The sequence below is a fragment of the Camelus dromedarius genome, chromosome 23 (genome assembly GCF_036321535.1).
Source record: "Camelus dromedarius isolate mCamDro1 chromosome 23, mCamDro1.pat, whole genome shotgun sequence".
NCBI classification, from domain to species: domain Eukaryota; kingdom Metazoa; phylum Chordata; class Mammalia; order Artiodactyla; family Camelidae; genus Camelus; species Camelus dromedarius.
The window spans coordinates 13,532,854-13,556,085 of NC_087458.1; the positions used below are offsets into that span (position 1 = coordinate 13,532,854).

Genomic DNA, 23,232 nt, shown 5'->3' on the forward strand with positions numbered 1-23,232 from the left:
CCGTCCAGAAAGAGCGGGGTGGGGCGAAGATGGGAGGGAAGTGGGGCAGAGAGGAAAGCCACCAGTCGGTGACTTCTGGTGACCAGGTCCACTCTAAGCGAGACTCCGAGCCGGACCTGATGACCCTGTCCCTCGTGGGGTGGGATTCTGTGTGTTGGCCTTGGCTGCGGTGTGTTGCCTTTTTCTCATTGCCTGGTTGATTTATCCTCATGGTTTATGCAGATCGGGCACCTTGCAAAGCAGAGAGAGTAGCTAGAGCAAGTGAGAGCCAACAGAGCTTGTGGAAGGAGTGTGTGTGTGTGTGTGTGTGCGCGCGCGCACGTGCTCGTGTAAGGAAAAGTGGAGGCCAAATGTTTAGTGGCCTGAGCAGCTGCAGAAATCCGTGTTTCAAAATGGTGGAAAGAGCAAGTCATCATGTAAATGAACATCATCCCAGTGGGGATGCTCTCTGGTAGACGGCCTTTCGCGATCCCTACCCCGGTCTGGAGAATAATGATCTCTGTTGTATATAGCATTCTGCCATCTATAAAGCATCTTTCCATATGATGTTGGCATTTTCTCTTTGGAGCAGTTTTGTTCAAAACAACTGTTAATAATAGAAGTTGCCCATTTTACAGACGGGGAAAATGTGGAGCAGAGATGCTAACTCACTTGCTAGAAGGTGAGAGGACCTGGGTTACGTTTTTCGGTTCTCTGTTCCCAGAATTCAATGTTTTTCCCCTTATACCACTAAACTTGCTAGGTTTAGTCAGAGGTGGGAGGAAGTTGGTGATGAATAAGCTGTGGATTTTAAAAATTGAAGTAAATTTACATACAGTAAAATGGATAGATGTGAAGTATACACTTTGATGTGTTTGGACAAGTGAGTGTAGCCATGTGACCAATGCCTCTGTTCAGGTGTAGAACACTTCCATCACCCTGAGAGTTTCTTCTGGTCCTTTCTGCTTCAATTTACCGCTCTCCCCAACCATTGTTCTAATTTTTTTCATCCTGGGTTAATTTTGCCAGTTCTTAACACTTTACATGAATGGAATCATGCAGTATGTATACTTTTGTGTCTGGCAATTACCCATCATCATGTTTTTTGAGATTTATACATCAATTTTTTTTTCCTTTTTATGGCCAAGGGGCAGCACCTCAGTGCCCTCCTCCCACTCCAAAATTCATGAGAAAAGATTCAATTACGTGGCACTTTAAGGCCTATTCAGGAGGGACTCAGTGGTCACCAGTCAGTGGAAGAACCAAGGCAGTTAACTGAATCTTGAGCATTCATTTACTCATTCAGCCACATTTATTCAACTGGAGTTAGGAAATAAAGTCAGCCCCTGCCTTCAGGGAGTCCACAGTTGGGAAACAGTGTGTGTTGTGTATTATCACAGAGAGGAGCACAGAGTGTGATGGGAAATGGAAGGAGGGCCCCTGGTGTGGCCTGCTTGCGTCAGGGACCACACCCTGGAGAGGATGCCCCGGGGCAAGAGCTGAGTTTATGAAAATTAGCCAAAAGGAGTTATTCATTTAATTCAGTGCATCCCTCTCCCCATCTCTGACATCTTTCTTGAGTGCCTGTCTTCTGCAGGGCGCCATGCTGTGGGGGTGTGGTCTGGCTTCGGGGGTAGAAAAGTCCAATGTTGAATAAACAGAGACAGATGAGACTCATGGGTGTTGGGACCACTCTTAACCTCCCTGAAAAATGAGCTATTTCTGGTGTTATCCCATTGAGGTGATCAAGACCACGTGAATATGTCTGGTAAAGATCAATGGGTTTTCTTGTGAGGCATCTAGTTTTTGTATTTAAGGGTCTGGAGCTCCAGTTTACCTCTTTGACTAGGGTCATCTGTTTTTGTTTTGTTTGTTCGCACTGGGGTTTAGATTTATAGAACCTTGTAGACAGTTGTGTGATGTGATTGCTCTAAACCTTAGTGGTGGTACGTGGCCTGGATATGCTGGCCTTATCCCATAGTGAAAGTACCACATTGACTGCTTTGGCATTAGAATCTAACATGGTTTAAGCACTTGGTGAAGATTCTGTATGATAAATGAGGCTATGGCTGCCGTTGGAGTCAGTAGATATATTGAACAAGAAGGTAATGTAACCGTTCACCGTTATAGTTTACGCCACCTCGACTGTCGTGGATATACAGATCATTGCCTTCAACGGCAGGTAGAGAGTGGAGTTAAGATGGTGTGTTCTTAAATATTTTAGAAATGATATTTTTTTAAAGAGAGTCAAAATAAGACATTCTCATTATCCGATTAATTGACCAGAAAGTGGGCTGCTTTATATAATGAATAACTCTTAGGATCTATTGGTGTTAATTCCCCAGTGGTAAGAAATGTCACGTACATGTTGAGCTAACACGTAAGTAATGTGGCTGTAGCCAGGTAGCTGAGCAAATATAGAAGCTGCGGAAGGCAGCAGCAAAAGCAGTGAAGTCCTGACAAAATCTCAGTTACAGTGGACTAATTAACAGGACCAGGGACCTTTTGCAAGTTGGTGATAATTCAGAAGGCGAGTGCCTAGTACGTCTCTTGGAAATGTTTTCCCCAGCCGTATTTGCCTGTAGAATCTCTTGTTCTCCTAATGGATCTGATCCATATTTTGCAGAGTCAGAAAGTTTGAAATAATAATAGAATTCATCTCATCTGAATTCATTGAGACCAACAAACTGGTAATGCTGAGCATTTTCACTTCCCAGAAATGAAATTAGGAAAAGTACGTCTTCATAGCATTTCAAGACTAAGTAGGCTCCCAAACCTATGTAGGACCACAGCACATCTATTCCCTTCATCTTAGATAAACCACGAGGAGAAAAGTGTCCGGAGTTGGGCTGAAACATGGCATGCCGTTTGATGCGACCGGAGGATTTGCTGTGTCAATTTAGGATAGAGTGATGGACACGGAGGAAATGAAGGGAAAAACCCTTCACAATGTGAGATAGAAAGTAAAAGGACAACAAAATGCTAAAACGTACAGGAAGTTCTTATAAGATGACTAATTGTGTATGAAGTGGTGGGTACCAGTTGCTTCCAGTATCCTCATGTTATATAAATGATATCCTGTTGTACTATTATCTATTCTATGCTGCATAGAATAACGTGCTTATACTGCATCAAGCATAGGTGATACGGTTTTTCATCCGCTGGTGCACTTGGTTACCAAGTAACATTTGTGAGTGGGTTAACTGTGTGACACTAAGCCTGTGTTAACAACGGAGGAACGGCGTTTCCTATGTGGGATGCTGGGCTAAAGCAACGATATTAAGACAGCATATTCTGGTCCAAATAAGCAAATCGTCTGCTGTTTAATAAATAAGAGAAAACAGTGGAGTCTGTTGATCCTGTTTTCCACAGGGTGGGACAGTAAAGGAACGTGTGTAGAGGTGATAAAAAGTCGTTGACGCCAAGATGCATGGTGATTGAGAGACACCACAGTGGAGCACTTATTTCAGTGACTTAGGGTCATTCTGCCTGCTCTAGTTAAACATTTTTAGGATGCAGGAGATGTGTCATGCGTTGGTATCTATTTGGAAGGTGGGGACATTGCTGTCTTTCATGTAACCGGGAGACATTTGTCTCGACAGTAGGCAGTAATAATATGGTAAACCAAACCCCGTATTATCATGATGTATTAAAACTGGATTAATCGAAGCAATAAAATCAAAATAACAATAAATGCTTGTGCAATGTAGATTTACTTCGAGTCAGAAATAAAGCAATAATTTCACAGTTCTAGTATATTTCGTGATACCTGTACTATGGGGGCAGAAACAGGACATAAAATCCATACAAGATGCTAACAGCAACTTTAGCTGGTCCTGAGCTGTGGGACATGAGGTGTAGAGTGCAGTCACATCACATGGTTCCTTCCTTCCTTCCTTCCTTCCTTCCTTCCTTCCTTCCTTCCTTCCTTCCTTCTTTCCTTCCTTCCTTCCTTCCTCTCTTCTTTTCTCTTTCCCTTTCTTCCTTCCTTCCTCCCTTCCTTCCTTCTCAAATAGAAAGGAGGCTGGTTTTTACTTTGATGGGTTGGTGGAGGAAAGAGAAGCTCTTTTTCTTTCCCCAGTTAGATATGCTGTCTTATTGTCTTTCATTTACTCACCGTGATCTGTGTGGCTTTATCGAGCACTGCGGTTAAGCCTATGCAACCTGCATGCTGTGCAGGAAAGAAAGGTGATGGACAGATAGTCCCAGAGTTACACAAACTCCTGTGCCCCTCCCTTCCACGACCTGCCATCCCGTCATTCTGGTGGCTTCGGGGATGGCCTCCTGCTAAGGCACCACTACAGAGGTGCCTCCCAGCAGCTCCAGTGTCATGGCTGCTGGCATTTGTGCCCTGCTGTCAGGCAGATTCTAGGGAAGGAGGGAAGGAGAGTGACCCATGGCAGGTGAGTGGCAGCTGGGGAGACCCACAAATTTAAAAATTGGTCCCTTTCTCTTTTAACCACAGTGGTGTTCAGAATTTGTAGTTATGATGAAATAATGAATAAGAAAGAAAAAGGAAGAGCAGAAGATGGAGAACTGGGAGAAAACACAAAAACAATAATCAAATCAACCTTACAACCCATTCTAACCCGCAGCCATGGTTTAGCTCACTTGTAAACGTGACCCTGTACCCAAAGACCCGGAAAGTGAAAGTGTCCTTTCTAAAGGTTCTGGTCAGCTTGGTATGTGTCCATTGACCAACTGCAAACTGCTTTTTAATCTGCTGCGGTCATAAAGGTTTCTGGGAATTCCAGTTCTTGCCTTTCTAAGAATGACCCACACAAGCACAGACAACCACAAGAGATGAAACACTAGAGATCTGTTAATGTAGAGGATCGCTGTGACCGTTCCTCAGCATCCCGAGCAGCTGGGACTGCAGCTTTCGCTCTGGACAGCAGCTTGCGACCCCTGAGTGTGTTTGATGTTGCAGGTGTGCGTGTGCACAGCATGGTGTCATGGAAGGAACGCTGGTTTTTAGAGCCGGACCCACGTTGGACACTCCAGGTTGGCCACATTTCTGTGTGTCAGGTCTGAATTTATGACCTTGAACAGGATACTCAGCCTCAGCAACCTCAAATTACTGATCAGTAAAATGAGGATTTTAATAGCTACCTTATAATAATAATAGCCAATGTTTATTGAGTGCCTACATACCAGGCGGTTTAACCACTTCATTTTACATCTACTAGCTAATTTGAATGCTCACTACAGTCTTTCAAGGTAGAGGCTCTTATAGGCTTATTTTCTAGCTCAGGAAACAAACAACAAAGAGATTGAGTAACTTGCCCAAGTGCACACAGTTCCTCAGTAGCAAAGGCAGGATTTGATGTTAGACTCTGCGATTTCTGGAGCCCTCGCTCTTAGCCTCTGCTTTACATTGCCTCACCGTGATTACTGGCAGGACCGGTGGCAACCATCCTGACCCCTCAGGGAGCACAGTGGCTGGTGGATAGGGGGCACTCAGAAAGGGTGGTTTCCATCACCACCCCGAACAGTGGGACGTGGACACAGCGCGGAAATACTTCTTTCTCTATTTGGAAATTAGGTGTGTTGTTTCAAGCTCTAGAAATCATATCCTGGGGATATGACTGAAGCTACACATTGATTCCTACCATCTCAGCTGGAAACGGGTGAAGGTCTAGTTGAAAGACCATTTGGAATTCTGCATCCCCATCCCCAAGGAGGGGGCACCCACAGATCTTTTTGTTTGAAGCCATAAGCCTGGGTCATGCATTTCTCTCCCACCCCCTCCCTTCATATTAATGCCTAAGTTCTCCAAGAACAGCAACTAGTTTATATTTCCCTTGTATCCCCAGAGCACCTTATTCAGGAGTAAACATGTGCTGTGTGTTCAATTTCTAGTCTATGAAACTTTGCTGAACCAAGTAGGGTCCTTTGAGAGAGTAAAGGGAAGTTAGGGTTTGCAATGAGGAAGCAGGGGGTGAGTCTGGGAAGAGCACCCCCTTGCCATTTGAGGGGCTCCTGCAGAGCCTGCCTCCCAAGACCTATACCCCCTGCTCCCCTCTCCCTGGCAGCAGGGGCATAAGCATCTAGTACTTGGCTGATTGGAGATATGTGTCCAAGCTTGAATTTTGAGGGAGATGAGCAGAGAGACAGGATGACAAAGGTGGCAGCAGAATTGAGGGTGGTGGCAGTGGCCGGTGTGGGTCCCCAAAGCCAGCAGCATGCTGTCTCCCAGCTGACTTCCCGTGGCAGTGCCTTGGCTGTGGTCTCGCTGCCTGGGCTTGCTTTTCTGAGTTTGGTTCTCCAGACTTCCTGTTGCTGTGTGAGGCATTGTGTATCTGTCCAAAAAAAATTCTTTTCCTTCGTAGATGAGCCACAGTCCATTCCTGTCGTTTGCAACCCAAAACCTTGACTGGTAGGATCGGTTGGGGGACAATCAAATGATGGCTCAAAAACTGCTTTTTCCAATGGAAAATGAGGAGGGGCCACGTGGGCCAGAGCGTATGATGATAAGGACAAGGTTTTCTGCGTGAGCCAAACAATTCTGGCGGAAAAAGAAGGTTTAAGCCAACAGCAGAAGGATTGTACCTGACTTTAGTGTATAAGGGAATGTTGTCTAAGCCTGAAATACTGGTTTGGGCTTTGAATGGAGGCCTTTGGGGACCTTGCCTACGTGGGACATGCTGGGGCCTGGAGCCTTGGGGAACTTAGCCCTGAGTTTGAAGAGCAGCTGCCAGGAGACAGAGGCTTTTCAGCTGCTGCTGACATGGCCATGAGTCACAACACCTGCATGGTGAGACTGGTGACCGATCAAGGGCACTTTAGGGATCTCCTCTTGGCATCAAGTGAAACACCTCTGCCATTGCATACATTTCCTTTATGCTAACTCGTTGCTCCCCGTTACCCTATCAGCTCGATAAAGCCAAAGGCAGTTGTAGGCAGCATCAGCAGAGGAAGAAGGAAGTGGTTTTGTGTGGAGGTCACACTTCCTGGTTGTCCTGGTGCCTGCTGCCATCACTTTCTTTTCTTGGTTCACAAGACAGGGCTGCTTTGATGGACATTACCCTTGACTGCAGCATCCTCACTGGTCGTCAAGCTCCGAGAACCGAGCACAGGGATGATTTTTTTTTTTTTTAGTACAGTATTTCATTTCAGTTCCAACAATAATATAGATTGTGGTCTGTGCCTCTAAATAAATAATGCATCAGCTGTTGATGCTACTAATTCCCTTTCAAGGATTTATAGATGCCTCCCCACAAATTCTATTCAGCACGGGGGTTACCTACCGTACCTGTGGAGCGGAGCGCCTTGATTAATACCTGCACTCTGCTTCTGCGGGGGGAGGCAACTGGGTAATGGCCGTGTTGAAACAGCTGAGCCCATTTGGAGGCAAGCATGTTGCTTGTGGCTGTGCCTGTTCACCTTACTGAAGTCAACACAGGTTGGAAACTGCCAAGAAGAGAAAACCTCTTCTCTATTTTTTCCTATGTCCACCAGCTCTTCCCCACTGGCCTATATAGATTCTTCATAAATGGAACCCCTGCTACCATTTTCTTATCCTTTACTTCTCCAGCATCCATAGAGGTCAGAAAGAAAAGGAAGGCCAGTGTTGGAGCATCTATGAGTGGAGCCTTCTCACCCAGGGGTCTAAAGGACATTCCATCTGATGTGAAGGATAACAGTCCTGGAGGTTCATGTCCCAAACTCCTCTGCATCCGCAGAGAGAGCTGTCCCCTCAGTGCAGTCCAGGGACCACTGGCCATTCAACTGTAAGCCAGTTTCTTACGTTGACCTTTGTAATTTTATTTTTGTGGTAGTGAATGTGTTCATAAGCATTATCACCTCATTGGACGTTCAAAAAAAAGTAGTGTCAGCTCTTTTTTTTTGTTTGTTTCATGCTTTCAAGCAGGGGTGGATAGGTTGGTTATAGAGTAAGAAAAGAAAAATACCTGAAGACCTAAAAAATACACTCCCATGGGGAGCGTCAATGTCTGAATGTTTTCTTAAATACTGTCTAAATCCGATCAAATCAATTCCTCTCAGACTTGAAGAATGAATTTTTTTTTTTTTAAATACTGTTTTTGGAACTTTCATCTTGACCAGACTTCAGGCCATCTAAGAGACAGGGTTTAGGCAGAGTTCACAGGACTTGTACGGAACATTTTGAAACTCTGGAAAGCCGTGGATGCATCCTACCGCCTGTACCAAGTCAATCCTGGGCTCCCACGGTCAGTTGTGATGGCCTGGTGTCAGGCATGATGGCTCAGGGTCAGAGGAGACATCTTTAGTTCATTCCAGACAGGCCTGGACCCCCCTTCCCCTGCTGCACCCATTATGGGGTTCAGGGGTGTGGACTTTGCCCATGTCCTGGATCAAGTCCTCCTGCACAGCCTGGTGGCAGCGGGATGCCTTTGTTCCACACTTAAGTTGCACTGGTCTTTTCCACAGTTGTCTGGAGTTTGGTCTCCCAGCTATTATGATCACTCTTTCTCCCCCAGTGTTACCTCCTTATGATGTGAAAGTGTGTCGTCTTGTGTTATACGTACTGTGCATATGTACTGATTATCTTTGGGTAGGAGGGGGTTAATGTGCTGGACTTTGATCAGAAGTTGATTTTCTTCCTCCTGAATTAGAACTATCTCCCTCCCTTATCCTTTTATTACTGTGTTACTACAGAGGACTACATCTCCAAAACACAAATTTTTAAAATGGACTGTGATATCATAGAAATGCATTGGTGCTAACATAAGCACAGCCTGTGAAAATACGTGCTGCCCAGCTTTGTAACTTTCAGATGTTTCCCAGAAGCCACAGCCTTAGCGTGTGTCAGCCAAAGGGATGATTTCAGCAAAATCTAAATTTTTTTTTTCCCTGTAAGTCTTTTATCTTAAGATTTGGACAGAGCAGAAGGTATCTTGGTGGGGCACCTCTCCCCATGGGTACAGCATGATCTAGTGTAATAATATGTTACTGTTTGTGAATGTGGAACCTGTTTGACAGTCTGTGCTTTGGGCTCTGGCCTGTGGCTTGCCTGGTCTAGGCTCTGAGAGTAAAGATACTTATCATCCACACGCTGTGTGTTCTTTAAAAGTAAAGCTATATCAAAGATACTTACATTTAATGAGATGATTGCACCTGTCTGTCATTGCAATTAAAACATTTATGAGATCATCAAACACTTTTTTGAGCGCTCCTCAATGTATTGCTCTTGGTATGATATCCTATCCATCATAGTCCTATGCAAATAATTACATGAGCGAGGTATGGTGAAGAGGGTTGGCGCCTTAAGTAAGATATCAATTGCTGGGTAAGTTTGGGGTGAACCCTAGGCCACCTTCCCTAGTACAGCTGTGACTCATCAGATGATGTGGAAGTTAATTATTCTTCCCAGAAGCCAAGTGTTGAAAGTTAGAGATGGTGGTTCTGCATGCAGGTAGCCTGCTGAATGGTACCTGATGATTTTGTCAAGGGGTTTCAGACGGTCTCCCCATTTGCGACAGGTAAACCCTGAGAGAGCAGACGGCTTGTCAATCAGAAACTGGCAGCCACGTTGCATGTGGTGAACATTATGAATGACTTAACGTTAATCCATGTAACCAACCGAAGTGGATGTTTGGCAAAGGAAGGACACAGATGTCTCAGCTGAAGTGGATGAACTGACGTCATGGAGCTAAGAAAGCCCTGGTTTCCCTCATCCTCACGTGATGCAGTCTTTCCTTCTCAGTATGATCGGACATTAACCAGCTGGGGACCTTGTCCAGGTGTCTTGAGCTTTTGAAGATCCGTGTCTTCCTGAGTAAGATGGAGGAGCTGTTTTTGGGTGGGGGCTGTCCCTCTGGTCAGATGTCCACGTTGCTTTTGATCACAGGTGGCAGCAGCGCTGACACTGGTCACACTACCAACCTGTGCAGTGCATGAGGGTTTGGGACTTGAGTTGAGCCCCATCCCCATCATGAGAGACAAGTCCCAACGTCAGTCTGCATTGTCCTGGGGCTTCCTGATGCCACAGACTTGGATTTTGTGTTGTAGGACCTTAGAGAGGAGACCTCTTGTAATGGGTGGGGAAGAGGAGGGCTGTGAGCCTTCCTCAGTGGAGTTCCAATCCTGGAATGAATTCTGTGAGTAGTTTACTTTTAAAATTCTTGTCTAACTGGGCAGAAAGAATTGGTGATCTCTTTTTTTTCATTGGCAGCATAGCTGTATTGGTCAGAAGTTTTGGTTGCACTAAAAATCACACATGCTGGTTACTCTAGGTAAAATAAAAAAATTTATTGAAAGATCTTAGTTTTAGGGGTGGATGTAGCTCAGTTGTAGGGCATATGCTTAGCATGCGTGAGATCCTGGGTACAATCTCCAGTTATCACCATTAAGAAGATAAAATTAAAAAAAAAAATCTTGGACTTAATAAACAAAGGTTGAAAACATACATGGGGCACTGGTTGGCTCACAGACTGTGTGCAGGGCCTGGCGGCCTGTGTCCACAGCCCCAGGGAGGCACATCCACTGGAAACACCGCTGCCTCTGCTGCTGGTGGCCAGGACACTCTGTACCCAATGCCTGTGATTCAGCCATGTCTGCCCCTAAAGAGCCACGTGCCTCAAGATCGGGTCCTCCGAATTGCACGGCTGCTCTTCCAAACCCGAATCTCGCGAGTCTTCAGATTGGTGGAATCCATGTCATCTGCCTGCACTGAGTGGCAAGGAGATCTGCGGGGTTAAGTCTTATGGTCTGGCCTTGGAAAAGTGGGACTTGTGGTGTGGGACACTGTCAAAACTGTGATATCTCAAAGGCAGCCATCAGGTTTAGGGTAGGGGAGCCTCAGGTCGGGGCAACTCCAGGAGAGAATGGTACACAAGTCCAGGTGGAGTTGAGGAGCTATGGAATGTGACTCCTGGGTACCGTTCATCTTCCCATCGACGCCTCACCTCCCAGAGGAGGTCCCCATTTGCCATCCTCTTGGGGTGTGTGTCTAACTTAGTGGCGCTCTCCCGGGGGCATTCTCAACGGGCCGTGTGGCAGCTCAGCTTCTCCCAGTAGCTTCAGAAGCTGGATGGAAAGAAAGGAGGCTCTGTTGTTCATTTCTGCATTCAGTGGACACATTGTGAATGCTAAGGGGAGGCTGAAGTCCATTATTATCATTATTCTTATTTGATGCTTTTGTGTATAAATATGCCTAGGGTTTCAACGATTCAGTGATGTATTTTGCTAATGCTTATGTTGTTCTAATGTCCTCGTGTGTTTGTTTCTCAGATTAGTCTGAGAAAGAAAAATGAAATAATGATAGCTGCTCTAAGAAGCCTGATAACAGATTCTGGCTGATGGAGCAGATACTCTGCGGCTTGATAAGCGCGGTGGAACTGTGGGGCTTTTGTTATTGCTATTCTGGTAATGGAAATGTCCCTAGACTGGTTTCGAAGAACGTCGGTAACTAATGCCTAGCAGAGGGGCTGAAAGAAATCCAGAGGATGGAGGATGGGAATGAGAAAATCCCTAAAAGTCTCTGGATTTTAAAACTGGGAGGGATTTCAGACTTAGGTCCTGGCAGTTGCCCCTCCCCTCTGCAAAAATGTCACAATAAATAATAAGTCAATAATACTACCTTTTATTGAGTTCTGATTGTTTGCTGCAGTCCTTATTCAGTTATCTCATTTTATTTTCGGGACTCCTTAAAGGAAGGCATTCATTCCCCTTTGCTCAGATGAAGAAACTGAGATTTAGAGATTTTTATGTAACCGGTCTTTGTCACGCAGTTTGTCCTGGGTCAAGTGGAGATTTGAACCTGGATTTGCTTTTAAGCGCCAGGCTACACCCTAAGAAGAGGTGCTGAGATCACATCTGTCTTGGGATGGTTCTGCCCATTCTACTTAATTTTTTGCACACTTTGTGCCTCTCCCCACCCAGAATGATGCTGCTTCTGAAGACTCTGTTGGGCCGACTGCACCATCTTCGTGATGGTTCCCCGGCCTTGCAACCTTTCCTTTTTCTTACTGATTGCATTTTGATCAGCCAGTGTGTGTGTACTTAGTTCCTGTTTTAACATGGCAGTGACCTAAGGAAAATGCAGTGCAAATGTTTTAGCTAAGGTCCCTTCCTCATAGAAGTTTATCATCTGAGAAAAGTAAATACCGTAACTCTGGCTCTGATGGGACTACAGTGAAGCCGAGGGCGTTGGGGCCAAGACAGGAGCCTCGGGTCATGGTCGCTGAGCTGTGTCTCAGACCCTTTGTGTTGCCACTTCAGCCTGAAGATGTCCCACGGACAAGACCTCTGTCATAATTTGATAAGTAGTTTTTCAGTTAAGCACAGTAGACGCTTGGTGTTCAAGGATTTCATATTTTCGGTTTCGGCTATTAAAAAAATGACCACAAACGTCTCTGGTATGTAATCAGGTGTAATTTTGTTGAGGCAAAAATTTGAATGATTTGTGCAAGAGTGAATGATTGAGCTGGTAAGAGAGTCCCGCCAGCTGCCAGGAGCCCCATCTCTACAAGTGGGATTCTCAGATGTGGGGGTTCCCAGAGGCCTCAGGACAACAAGGCTTATAGTTAACGCAGTTTATGCTCCCTGGATTTTCTTTCCAGGCCTGCTCTAGTCTCAGGTGGTCCAGTTAGTGACATACACGAGGCCAGCAGGCTGTCCTTCTGGCTTACACAAATGCCTACCCCTTCTCCCCTCTGGGGGTGGGTAGAGTGTGGTTTGCAGGCCTCTCCCTGGTGCATGAGGCTTGTCTGTGGAGGTAATGATTGATGCCCATTCCTGCACGCTTTTCCTAGGTCAGCTCCCCCACTTTCACATTTCGGTCAGGAATTCTTTCATCATTGCCATCCTCCCATCATCTGTTCCCAACAGTCAACCCTTTGCTACATGGGCCTGAACGTGTCTTTACAGGACTTTGTGAAATCAGACACAAACCCCAGAGACATTTTTCCCCCCTAGGAATCCTTTGTTGTCAACCTAAGCAATCAGGAAAAGGATTGGTGGACTGTGTCCGTTTTCAGTTTTCTCCACCAAACCGGATTGTGTATTGACTTGGGGGGGGTGGCGAGGGGGGTGGTTGACTTTGGGGCTCAGAAAGACTTCACTTCCATGGCAAAAATTGGACAAGTGTGTACAAATCCTCTCCGCCATGCCAGCATCCGCCTCCACCCAGCCCACCTCCACCATGACTCATGGTTGCCTGAGAGAGAAACGCCTGGTCTCCCAGCCAAGGCTCAGCTGGGCTGGGTCCCGGGGTGATCTTTAGGTAGGTGTAGATAACAGGGAGCCTCAGAGCTCTGCCAGAAGCACTTGGCCACGGCCCCAAGATAATATTTGAAGTCCTTGTTCTAGAGAGCATCAAAGTATAATGCACTCTCCCCATTTGCCTTCCTCACCTTCCCCAGACGCAGCCAACACTTGACGTCTTTTTATCAGATGAGCTTGGCACTGCCAGGACCGGCTCCTCGCGCCAATGTGGCAGCAGCCACAGCCCCTCAGCTTGTTAGACTGAAAGAATGTGCCGTTTTAATTAATGATATGTAAATATCCTTGAATGGGCCGCATTTGCATATTAAGAGAGATTTGCGGAATCTGCGGAGTAATATATTTTAATTAAGGATTAATTAAAAATAATGGGAATTTCATTTCGCCTGGCAGAATCCGTTTAGATTTTAGCACACGTCTGCTTGGGAGTCTGGTAGGAAGGCTCTGTGTTACGATTCCCGCAGATGAGAGAGGCACTCCTGTGTTTATCATCTGGGAACCCCATTCCGGGGAGCAAAGGGAATATAAAGGGGGTGAAATTTTCCTCTCGCCTTCCCCAGCACCCACCCCTCTCCTTCCCTCCTCTTTGTGATTTTAGGGCTGTTTTGGTATTCTTTATGGTAAAGTAAGTAAATGGCTCTGAGACACGGAACACTAGTTGTGTTGGCAATTATGTTAATGGGATGCTATTAGGCTATGATTCTATATGAGCAATTGGGGAGAAGAAATGCCTTACTGAGAGAGAATGATACAACAGACGTCTGTCTTATTGATATAGCTCCAGTGGTGCTTTCTGCATAATTACACTCGGCCACTTTCTGTAGGTGGGGGAGAGGCCGCTGCGTTAGGGAGTTGGGAGCAAGGGATCGGGGTAAGGGGTGCCCCCTTAGAGATGCACAGAAGATATGGGGGAGCAGGTGGGGGTGTTGCAGGTGAGCAAAACTTGTTTCACAGACATCCTCCTATTCTCTTCCTTCTGCTTCTCCTCCCCGGGAGGAGGAGTCTCAAGTGTGGACTGAGTTCTGACTCCAGCCTTCCTCTCCAGAAGTTGAATTCTCTGGAATACACACACTGCCTCTCTGATCCGTCTTGCCTGTGGGCCTACCCTACTGCCCTTTCCTGAGTTCACACAATACGTCCCCGAACTCGTAGGGAACTCGCTGCTCTACCCTCAGCCCCAAACGCACATGCTCACGGCCCTCCAGGACTTTCTGCCACCCAGCTGGCTTTCGCGGTGGATACGCGCAGTGGGAGCTTCTCCCGGACCCTCGTGGTCTGGCCCTCAGCAAGCCCTTTCCTCCTCTCCCAGTTCTATGGCTGCTGCCAGTATGGGGATTGGACCACCAGCTTGTCCTTTCACAGGGCTGGAGAGAATTCTTCTAGCACATTTGACTGCATTCAGGAGCGGGAGGGCCTATAAGCAGTGGGCAGTCTGCAAGGATGCCGGACTCTGCCCTCAAGTGACCCAAGCCAGGGACTCCTGAGAGCTGCCACGTCGGAAAATGCTTATTTGGTTTTCTTCCCTTCCCGTAACACACCCTCGGGGAGATCCAGGGGAAATAGCCTAGGACCTCTTTGAGAGCCCTCGGCCTGAGGCTTGCATCTTTAAAGCAAATTTCCGGATTGTTTTGATGACTGCTTCGCAGAAATGCTGGGGAGGAACCTGGGGGCCAGGGACCCAGCAATTAGGCTTCTACACAGTCCCTTTCCAGGAGAATCCCCTGGTGGGAAATCTCAGCACTTCCACTGGAAGCCTTAAGTCAGTTTTCCCCTTACTCTCATTAAAAAGTATGTATGTCAGCTCTCCCCTCCTCCCGCCTCCCCCACCCCGTGTGACTCCTGTAATTCATGAATTTGGGGGAAATCCACCTATAAGCGCGGCTATGATGGCCTTTCCTTGTAGGCATCCTGACATCTCAGTAGCCGGCTGACTGAAGGCATTCGGGGTCAGGACTGAAAGGAAGATGGGGCTGAGCTGGATATATTGACACCGCGGAGAGCGCGGGCAGCAAAGGGGCTTTCAGAGCGACAGAGCGACTCTGGGGCAGAAACATGGAGTAGGGAGCAGAGCAGAGAGAAGGGAGCAGAAGGTGGCCGGGGACGGCGCCCTGCAGACCAAGGCCTGGGTGCCCGCGGAGACTCAGGGGACAGCGAACAAAGCGTGGGTCGGAGGGATGGGAAGGAGGGCTGCCTTGCCGCCCGAGCCCGCGCGCCTGTGTGCACTTTGCACAGGCGGCGGTGCCGTATCTAATGCAAATGGAGAAAATGCAGTTTCTGGTAAGTGTTCCCTAATAAATAATATCAAGTCTTCTTCCCTATCAGCCGGTGACATGCCGCATTTCTCTTCCCCATGCGCCAGCCCAAGACATTTAATGATGTGGTGCTCCTTGTGGGATGTGAGGGCCATGCTAATTCTCCGCTCGCACAAAATGGTGGGAACGGATTCAGCCCGGCTCAATTATTCCGCACCGACAGAAATCACAAAATAAATATAGAGACGTTGCCAATGCACAGAGTCCTTTTTGTCTTTTCCTTTCTTTCTTTCTTTTTTTTAAAGTCAGTGAAGTTACTCTTGGGTTTTTTTTTGTGTTTTTTTTTTCTTTTCTTTTCTTTTCTTCTCATTATGTAGAAATTCGTCCGAGGCTAGTTCTTGGTCGCTGGAGGATTTCATTAACGGAATGAAGTAAAAAAATAATCAATTTCAGATGTTCCCAGTGTTTGTGGTAATGGTCTCTCTAACAATTCTGATTAGCTGGGTGAGATGGAATTTTTCTTTTAAATGACTGCCTGGTGACATTAAATACGGGCAAACTTTGGGGGTGCACGCACGCGTGTGCCCACGCCTGGAGCTGGGCGGGAGGCTGCTGTGCAGCCTTGCCCTCTTCCTTCACTGTTTTACCGCCTGCTTCACGTTTAATTTCCCCTGTCGTAACCCTTTCCCTCCATCAGTACGGTGTCTGAAAGGCTGTTCTCTGTCCCTTGCTCTCTCCTCATAAGTCTGGGCCATTTCTGGGAACATGTGTGAAAGGCTGATTTTTTTTTTTTCTTTTTTGTAAGTGGTGGGGGAGGGTAAAAGGCTGGGGAAATCTGCATTCAAATCGATAAGAGAGCCTTGTCGGAGGAGGAAAGGTTTTATGTGTGTGTGGGTGTCTGAATCCTGGTGTATATTATCCTGGTATCTCTGCCAACCCAACTGGGAGCTCATCAGAAAGGACTGGCTTGCCCATACGCCTTACCTTCCCTTTCTTCCCCAGATCCCTTGTACTTTCAAAGAATGAATACATTAAATTGAAGAGAGTCCACAGTGGATTTTCCATTATTAATATGTTTCTTTTTATTTATTTTTCATGTATTTTTCTTAGTCAGGCTGTTTTCCTTTTTCTTTTTTTCCTTTTTCTTTTTGCTCTCTCCTATTCCCCTGTTGACACACCAAGGATACAGCCCTGCCCCCTCCTCTCCCACTCCCCCACCCCCACCCCTACCCACCCACCCAGAGAGCGATTTCTCTGCAGCCTGTGTGTGCCTCAACACAGACACTCACAGACGTAAACACACCAGAGAGGGCCACCGCATGTGTGAACTGTTTGTACTTTTTCCCTTTGATAAGCTGTCATCTGTGGGCACTGCTCGGGGATTTGATCCCAGTGATCCTGTGACCCCGTGGAAGACATTAAACACCCTCTCAGGCCCTTTGCTCTGCCTCTGTCTCTGAACCTTTCACTCTCCTTTAATGAGAATTTCTCCTAATTATTTCAGTAGCTGCAGCAGAGGGACCGCAGTGTACTTAGATCTCGATACTGGGACGTGACTGTTATGCTGATAAAGGCAAGAGATCAATAATTTAGGCCCCAGCTTTAATGGCAAAGCCGAGTGCTTAAGTGTCTGCATTCAGGCTGAGTCTTAGAGGTTCTTGAGGTATTAACGATTTCCATAGGATTTTTCTCCCTCTTTTCTTAAGCAGCAGCTGATTGCCATCCTTATACCTGCGACATTGTATTTATAAAAAAGATACTTGCTTTATCTCTTTGAACGTATGTCTCTGTAACCCATAAATGTGCAGAGGCATGCCCGTGCCTCTTGTGTGTACATCTGAGTATTTGCAAATGTGTATACACACTTAAGCACCTATAGATTTCTATTTTTGTTCTTATGCGGGGAGGAGCCTCATATTGTCTTGGCTTTCAGGCTACCTGTGATTTGTTCTTTCCAAATTCATCGGGTAAATGTTTGGGCACTTCGAAGGCAGGGGTATAAGTCATCTTTTTTTTTTTTTTAATTTTATTCTCTGATTTCCCTCTCTGTCTTAAAGCTACAATTGCACTTGACAGAAAGGGGCAACACCAAATCCCTGGGCTCCCTCAGATGTGGGTATGGGTGTGTATGTAATACAATTCCAAGTTCTTTATAAGGGTCATTCCCTAAGGAATTCCAGCAAACCCACCCCCGCCCCAAATTCATACAATGCATACATACTAACCAGGCAGATAAACGCTATGAAAATGATCATACTATAGGATATATTTTACATTAAGCTGAAAAGTGAAAGAAAAAAAAGCATCATACAGTTAAAGGATTTTCTTGAAAGATTAGTCACTGGGATGTTCATCGCCTACCATAATATAAAGCTGTAAATATGTGCTTAGTGCTCCCCTCAGGGTCAGAGTGCAGCAGGGAGGACCTGAAAATGGGACCCTAACTTGTCCTCTGTGAGTCCAGGCTCCAAGGGCCACATTTCCCAATACTTTCATCAGCTCAGCCTTTCCGGCACTTTTTCTTCTGGAAAAGCTACTGACATTTTAAAGTTGCATTTAGACACTAGGGTCCTGTGCATCTGCTTGTATTTCCCTTACATTTATTTATTTGGCATTGAAAATTCAGTAGAGAAAGCTTTTCTTTCAACTGTAAACTTCCCATCTGGATGGAACTTTAAAAAAAAAAAAGTTTAACCTTTTTTTTTTAATTGAACTATAGTCAGTTTACTATTTTGCATCAATTTCTGGTGTACAGCGTAATGTTTCACCCCTGCATATACATACATAGATTCCTTTTCATAATGAATAGAACTTTTAAAGGGAGTATGGTGTGACTTCACACCAAGATCTCAGCACGTGCCGCACCCAGCCACTAGGGGGCAAAGCGACAGACTTGTGGTTTTCAGGGTCTCTGGAGTCTCTTGTCCAAGGAAACAGAAACACAGCTGCAGGGAAACTTGTAGGGAAAGGACAGAGAGGGTTTGAATAACTATCAGTGCTTTATACATTGGGAACCAGGGGCACAGAGATGAAAGGGCTTCGAGCTGAAAACAAGACGTGGGTCCTTGTAGTTTCCAACAAAGAGACGGTTTTCCCCATCCAGTTGACCTTTCACGATGGGGAAAGTTTTGTTTCCTGTTTGGCCATCTACCACTGGTCAGCCTCCATCTCTGCTTCTCAAGTTCATTGAGGTTAGGGCTTTCAGATGAGGTGGCATTTCTTTCTTCGTCCCTAAAAGGCTTATTTCTAGAAGCAGATTAGCTTTTATAGTATCAAGTCTGGTTAGCCTAGGGTCATGACGTAGACATGAACAAGGAGGAATGAGAAGTTGAATTCTAGACCAGAGAACCTTAGCATCTTTGTGTTTTCAATACCGTGCTGGTTGGTGCTGTGGCTGAGGTAAACAAATAGTTTTCTTCCTGTGACCTTGACTTTGCTCTGCTCTGCCAAGGTCATCATTGCTTTGCTAAGATCGGATGCTGCTTTTTGGTAATTGCCACCAAAACCCCTTTTTCAAGTTAAGGGAGACAGCCCAGGGACTTGGAGTGAAAGCTAGGGGTTAAGGAGTTCTGAGAAAATTATAAATAGACATGGAATGTCCTGGATAGTTCTGTGGTAGAGGAATTAATTCTGAACCACTAAGTACCATTAAGAACTCGATGCCAACTAAACAGGCAGAAATTTTTTTCAGATGCTGCCAAAAGTTAGAAACCACCTAATGTCCCATAGCTTCAGGGAAGAAAAGGCTTAATTCTACCAAACTGGAGAAAATGAAGAAACACTTGAGTCGGAATCCAGCTGATCCTGGAGGCCACTGGTCCTGGGCTAACAGAGACCAAAGGTGATACTGGGTGGGTTGGTCAGAGAAAGAAATCTCAGGCTCAGCCGCCTGAAAGGATCTTTAAACTTGATGGAATGATGTTCTGATTTCATGGTACCCGTGAGTGTAAGCCCTTTCTTGGACACGGTACTTTGTAGCTTACTAAATGCTTTCACATCTACTAAAAACACCCCAAGGAGATTGCCAAGGGAAATACAATGAACTCTATTTTAAGATGAGGAAACTGAGGTTTAGAGGTCTGGAACGGCTTGTTTGAAGTCACATAGCTGGTAGGTGACACAGCCACAACGATCTAAGTTTTAATTCCTGGTCTGATAGGTGATGTCAACAGATCTTTCCCTTAGGAGTTTTGGTGAAAAAAAAAAATTGTAAACCATTTCATCTGTAGCAATGGACTAGAAATAAAGGTTCCCTCTTGGGTCTTATTTTCTGCCTCTGGCGTCCAGCCCGTGGCATTGAAGAGAATAGGGAATTTCTTCCTTTTACCACTCGCTTAAGAAGTGTTAATAATAATAGTCCTCATTCTCTGCTGTCCTAGCTCCTTCTGGGTGGAGACAGCAGTTTCTGCGTGATCCAGCTACCACCCCAGTTCCCGGCACTGCTCAGACCGAGCCAGCCACAACCAGACCCGGCCGGTAGGCTGGGGCTTTCCTTGTCAGTAAGGGCGCTGTTGTGATGTGTGTTTCGCATCAGGCTGCCCACCGTGACGAGGGGTCCATGCACTTTACTGGCTTTTCTTTTCACATTCAGCCTTTGTATCTACAAGATCCTTTCACTCGCTACTACTCATATCATTATGCATGAACTCTAGGACCCCCATCTGAAGCTAAGGACTAACTACCGTCTGCTTGTGTTACATCCCACTGGACCCGCTTGGGTGAAAACTTCTAAAGCAGATCCTGGTGGCGATTGGACTTGAAATTTCTATATTCCATCAGATCAGGTATATTAGTCAGTTCGGGCTGCCATAATACAATCCTTAGACTGGGTGGTGTAAGCAACAGACATTAATTTCTCATAGTTCTGGAGGCCGGGGGGTCTGAGTTCAGGTGCCAGCAGATTCAGTTCAAGCCATCTTCCTGGCTTGTAGACGGCTACCTTCTCATTGTGTCCTCCTGTGGCAGAGAAAACGCGCTCTGATGTCTCTTTCTGTTCTCATCAAGCATTCATCCCATGATTAGGGTGGGGCCTGCGTGTTGCCATTTAACCTAATTACCTCCCAAAGGCCCCACCTCCTAATACTATCAGATTGGGGATTAAAACTTCAACATACACATTTTGGGGAGACATAAACATTCAGTCCATACACTAGGTTTGGGACTTTTTATGCATGCCATGTTTGGTGCGGTCCGCATGCCAAGTCACCTTCCATCTCTGCAGCTGGAGTCTGATAACTTCTCACCCCCATTCTCCTGACAGCACCTCTCGCCTCAGACCCTGTTGCTAGGGCTATGCTGTTTCCACGTGGCACAAACTTGCACAGTTTGCAGACGCAGTTTCTTCATCTAATCCTTGAGTGCACCTTGCTGGAGGAGGGCTGGATCAGAGTAGCTCGCTGCACTTAGACGGGAGCAAGCAAGGAAAGGAGGGGTTTTGCATTCTCTTTGCTGCCACAGGTACAGCTTTGAATTATGTGGGATAAACCAAGGCCTGCCTCCATGGGCCCATGAAGAGCTTTTATAGTATACAGTTCTATTTGTCCAGCCCGTTGCCTGGGTTTCCACTTTCAATTGCTTCTCTCCTTTCAGATCCCCTCCTGGACAAGCCGAACCCTTTGAGTACTGGGTTTTTGTAGTAGAAGTAGGGAACTACAGCTGTCTCTATGAAAACAGAGAATGGAACTGAGGGTGAGACAGGGTATGAAAAGAAAATCAAATCCAGAGGGGGAAGGATGTAGCTCAGTGGTAGAGCGTGTGCTTAACACGCATGAGGTCCCCAGTACCTCCATTAAAAACATACATAAATAAACTTAATTACCTCCCCCGCTCCAAAAAAAAAAAAAAATCAAATCGAAGTAGTTCAAAGTGTGAAACCAAGAAGGCAAGGCAGAGAGGCAGGGTTGTGTATAAAGGTGGAAAAGAGAGTGCCCAGATGAAGCAAGATGGTTCCGAAGGATGAGAGGATACAGAAACCTCAGCCCTGGGCTGTGGCTGCCATGGGTGCAGAGTTTATGGTCCACGACTTTTTTGGCTCAGACACCAAGTCTTGAAGTGGATTGTAGTGAAGTGTTTAAGAGAACAGCCTCTGGAGTGGGACAGCCTGGGTTCAAAGCCCGCCCCTCAACTTGCCAGCTAAGTGAGGCTGAGGCTCTTTAACTGTCCTGCGTGATATGTGGTAACGTCATCCTGTTCTTCAAAGAGCCTTGCCTGACTCACTCCCCAGCTGCCCAGAGTTCCTTCTCCTAAGGCTTAAACCTTCCCCCTTAAGCTGGGTCTGCCTTTAATAGACATGCTGCCCTGCAGGGTCCGCCCTACCCATAGCAGTGACTGCCTGGGTGCTTTTTTGGGGTTTTTTTCCCCCCTTTTTTGCATGAGACTATCAAGCTAGGCTCATCTGATCACTGTCACAACCATTTGGACACTCCAGTTAGGATTCTTGGCTTAGTTTCCACCCTTTGCCCAACCAGAAGTTACTGTTAAGATCTCAGCATGAAGAATAGCCAAGTGTCCATGGTTTATGGCAAATAAGAATAACTTCCACGCCTACACTGCTTTACAGTTTATAAAGTGCGTGTATTTGCACCATTTACTCACAATTTTTAAAGTGCTCTGGGGTCTATAAAACGTGGGTAAGGACTGATCTCTGCCTTAGGGGAGCTTCTAGTGTTTGGGAGACTAGACTAAAATCTGTAACATGCAGATGATAATGTTCAATGAAGTTGTTAATTAGGTGTCGTGGAGGGAAAGTACAGTGATATTTCAGAGACAAGAGCAGGGGCTTGGGGTTCATGGTGATTAGCGTGGGGTTCATGGGGAAAGGGTGGGGGTGGGGCAGGGGGTGGGAGGGAGGCACAGGGGGTAATAAGAGGAGGCAGTAACTAGCACCAACGAAGCATGGAGGTAGGAATGAATTCCCATGAGAAGGGAGGAAACTGGCCTGCCTGCTGTACAGGATGTGGGCTAGAGCAGTGATGACGGAGTGCTCTAGGCTGAATGTCTGTGTCCCCCCAAATCTATATGTTGAAACCTAATTCCCGAGGTGATGGTGTTTGGAAGTGGCACCTTAGGTCCTGAGGGCAGAGCCCTCATGATGAGTTAATGCTCTTCTAAATGGGACCCTGGAGAGCTCCCTCACCCCTCCTTCCAAGTAAGGACACAGCAAAAGGATGGCCATCTGTGAACCAGGAGGAAGGCCCTCACTAGCCGCTGAATCCTCCAGTGCCCTGATCTTGGACTTCCTAGCCTCCAGAACTGTAAGAAATAAATTTCACTTGTTTGTCGACTGGTGACTTGGACCAGTCCATGGTGCTTCTGCTACAGCAACTCGAAGGTACTCCGACAGAAAGGATGAGGAGGGTCAGATTGTGGAGAGGAGACAAAAAGAATTTAAAGTCGGTGGTTCCTGGATATATTTTGTCATTTAATTCTCCAACAATTCAACTATTTTGTATTATTGGCTGGCCCCATTCTATAGCAGGTATATGGGATGGCGTACATCCCCACGTCTGTTTAGAGCCATGCTCTTTCCAATTCAACATGGTGGCCTGGCATTCAAGGCAGGATTGTTGGTGTCATATGGTTGGTAGTGGGGAACCATTGCAAGTTCCTAACAACGGAGGTGTGAGTGGAAGGGGGTTGATACGGAAGTTGTTTGCTGCACGTGGATACATCTGTTGATACAGGACAAGGAAACCCTTTGGTGGAACATGTGGAGCAATCCAAAAGGCAAACCTGAATATCAGATAATGAACTCAGCTCCCAGGATCTGCATCCTTTCTCCGTGTCCTGGCAGCAG

General features: G+C 46.3%; 1 protein-coding gene across 6 annotated transcripts in view; it reads left to right on the forward strand.

The window, feature by feature from the left end:
- The window catches only part of PBX1 (PBX homeobox 1), a 316,151-nt gene that overhangs the window by 84,529 nt on the left and 208,390 nt on the right, over positions 1–23,232 (forward strand). The window contains exon 1 of one of the 6 annotated variants that reach the window (XM_064477948.1): positions 14,815–15,462. The exons of the other annotated variants lie outside the window; for them this stretch is intronic. Within the exon in view, the coding sequence (XP_064334018.1) occupies positions 15,360–15,462 (103 nt within the window). The 5' untranslated portion in view covers positions 14,815–15,359. Of the gene's footprint in view, positions 1–14,814; positions 15,463–23,232 lie in introns of those variants that run through there. 6 annotated transcript variants of the gene reach the window in all.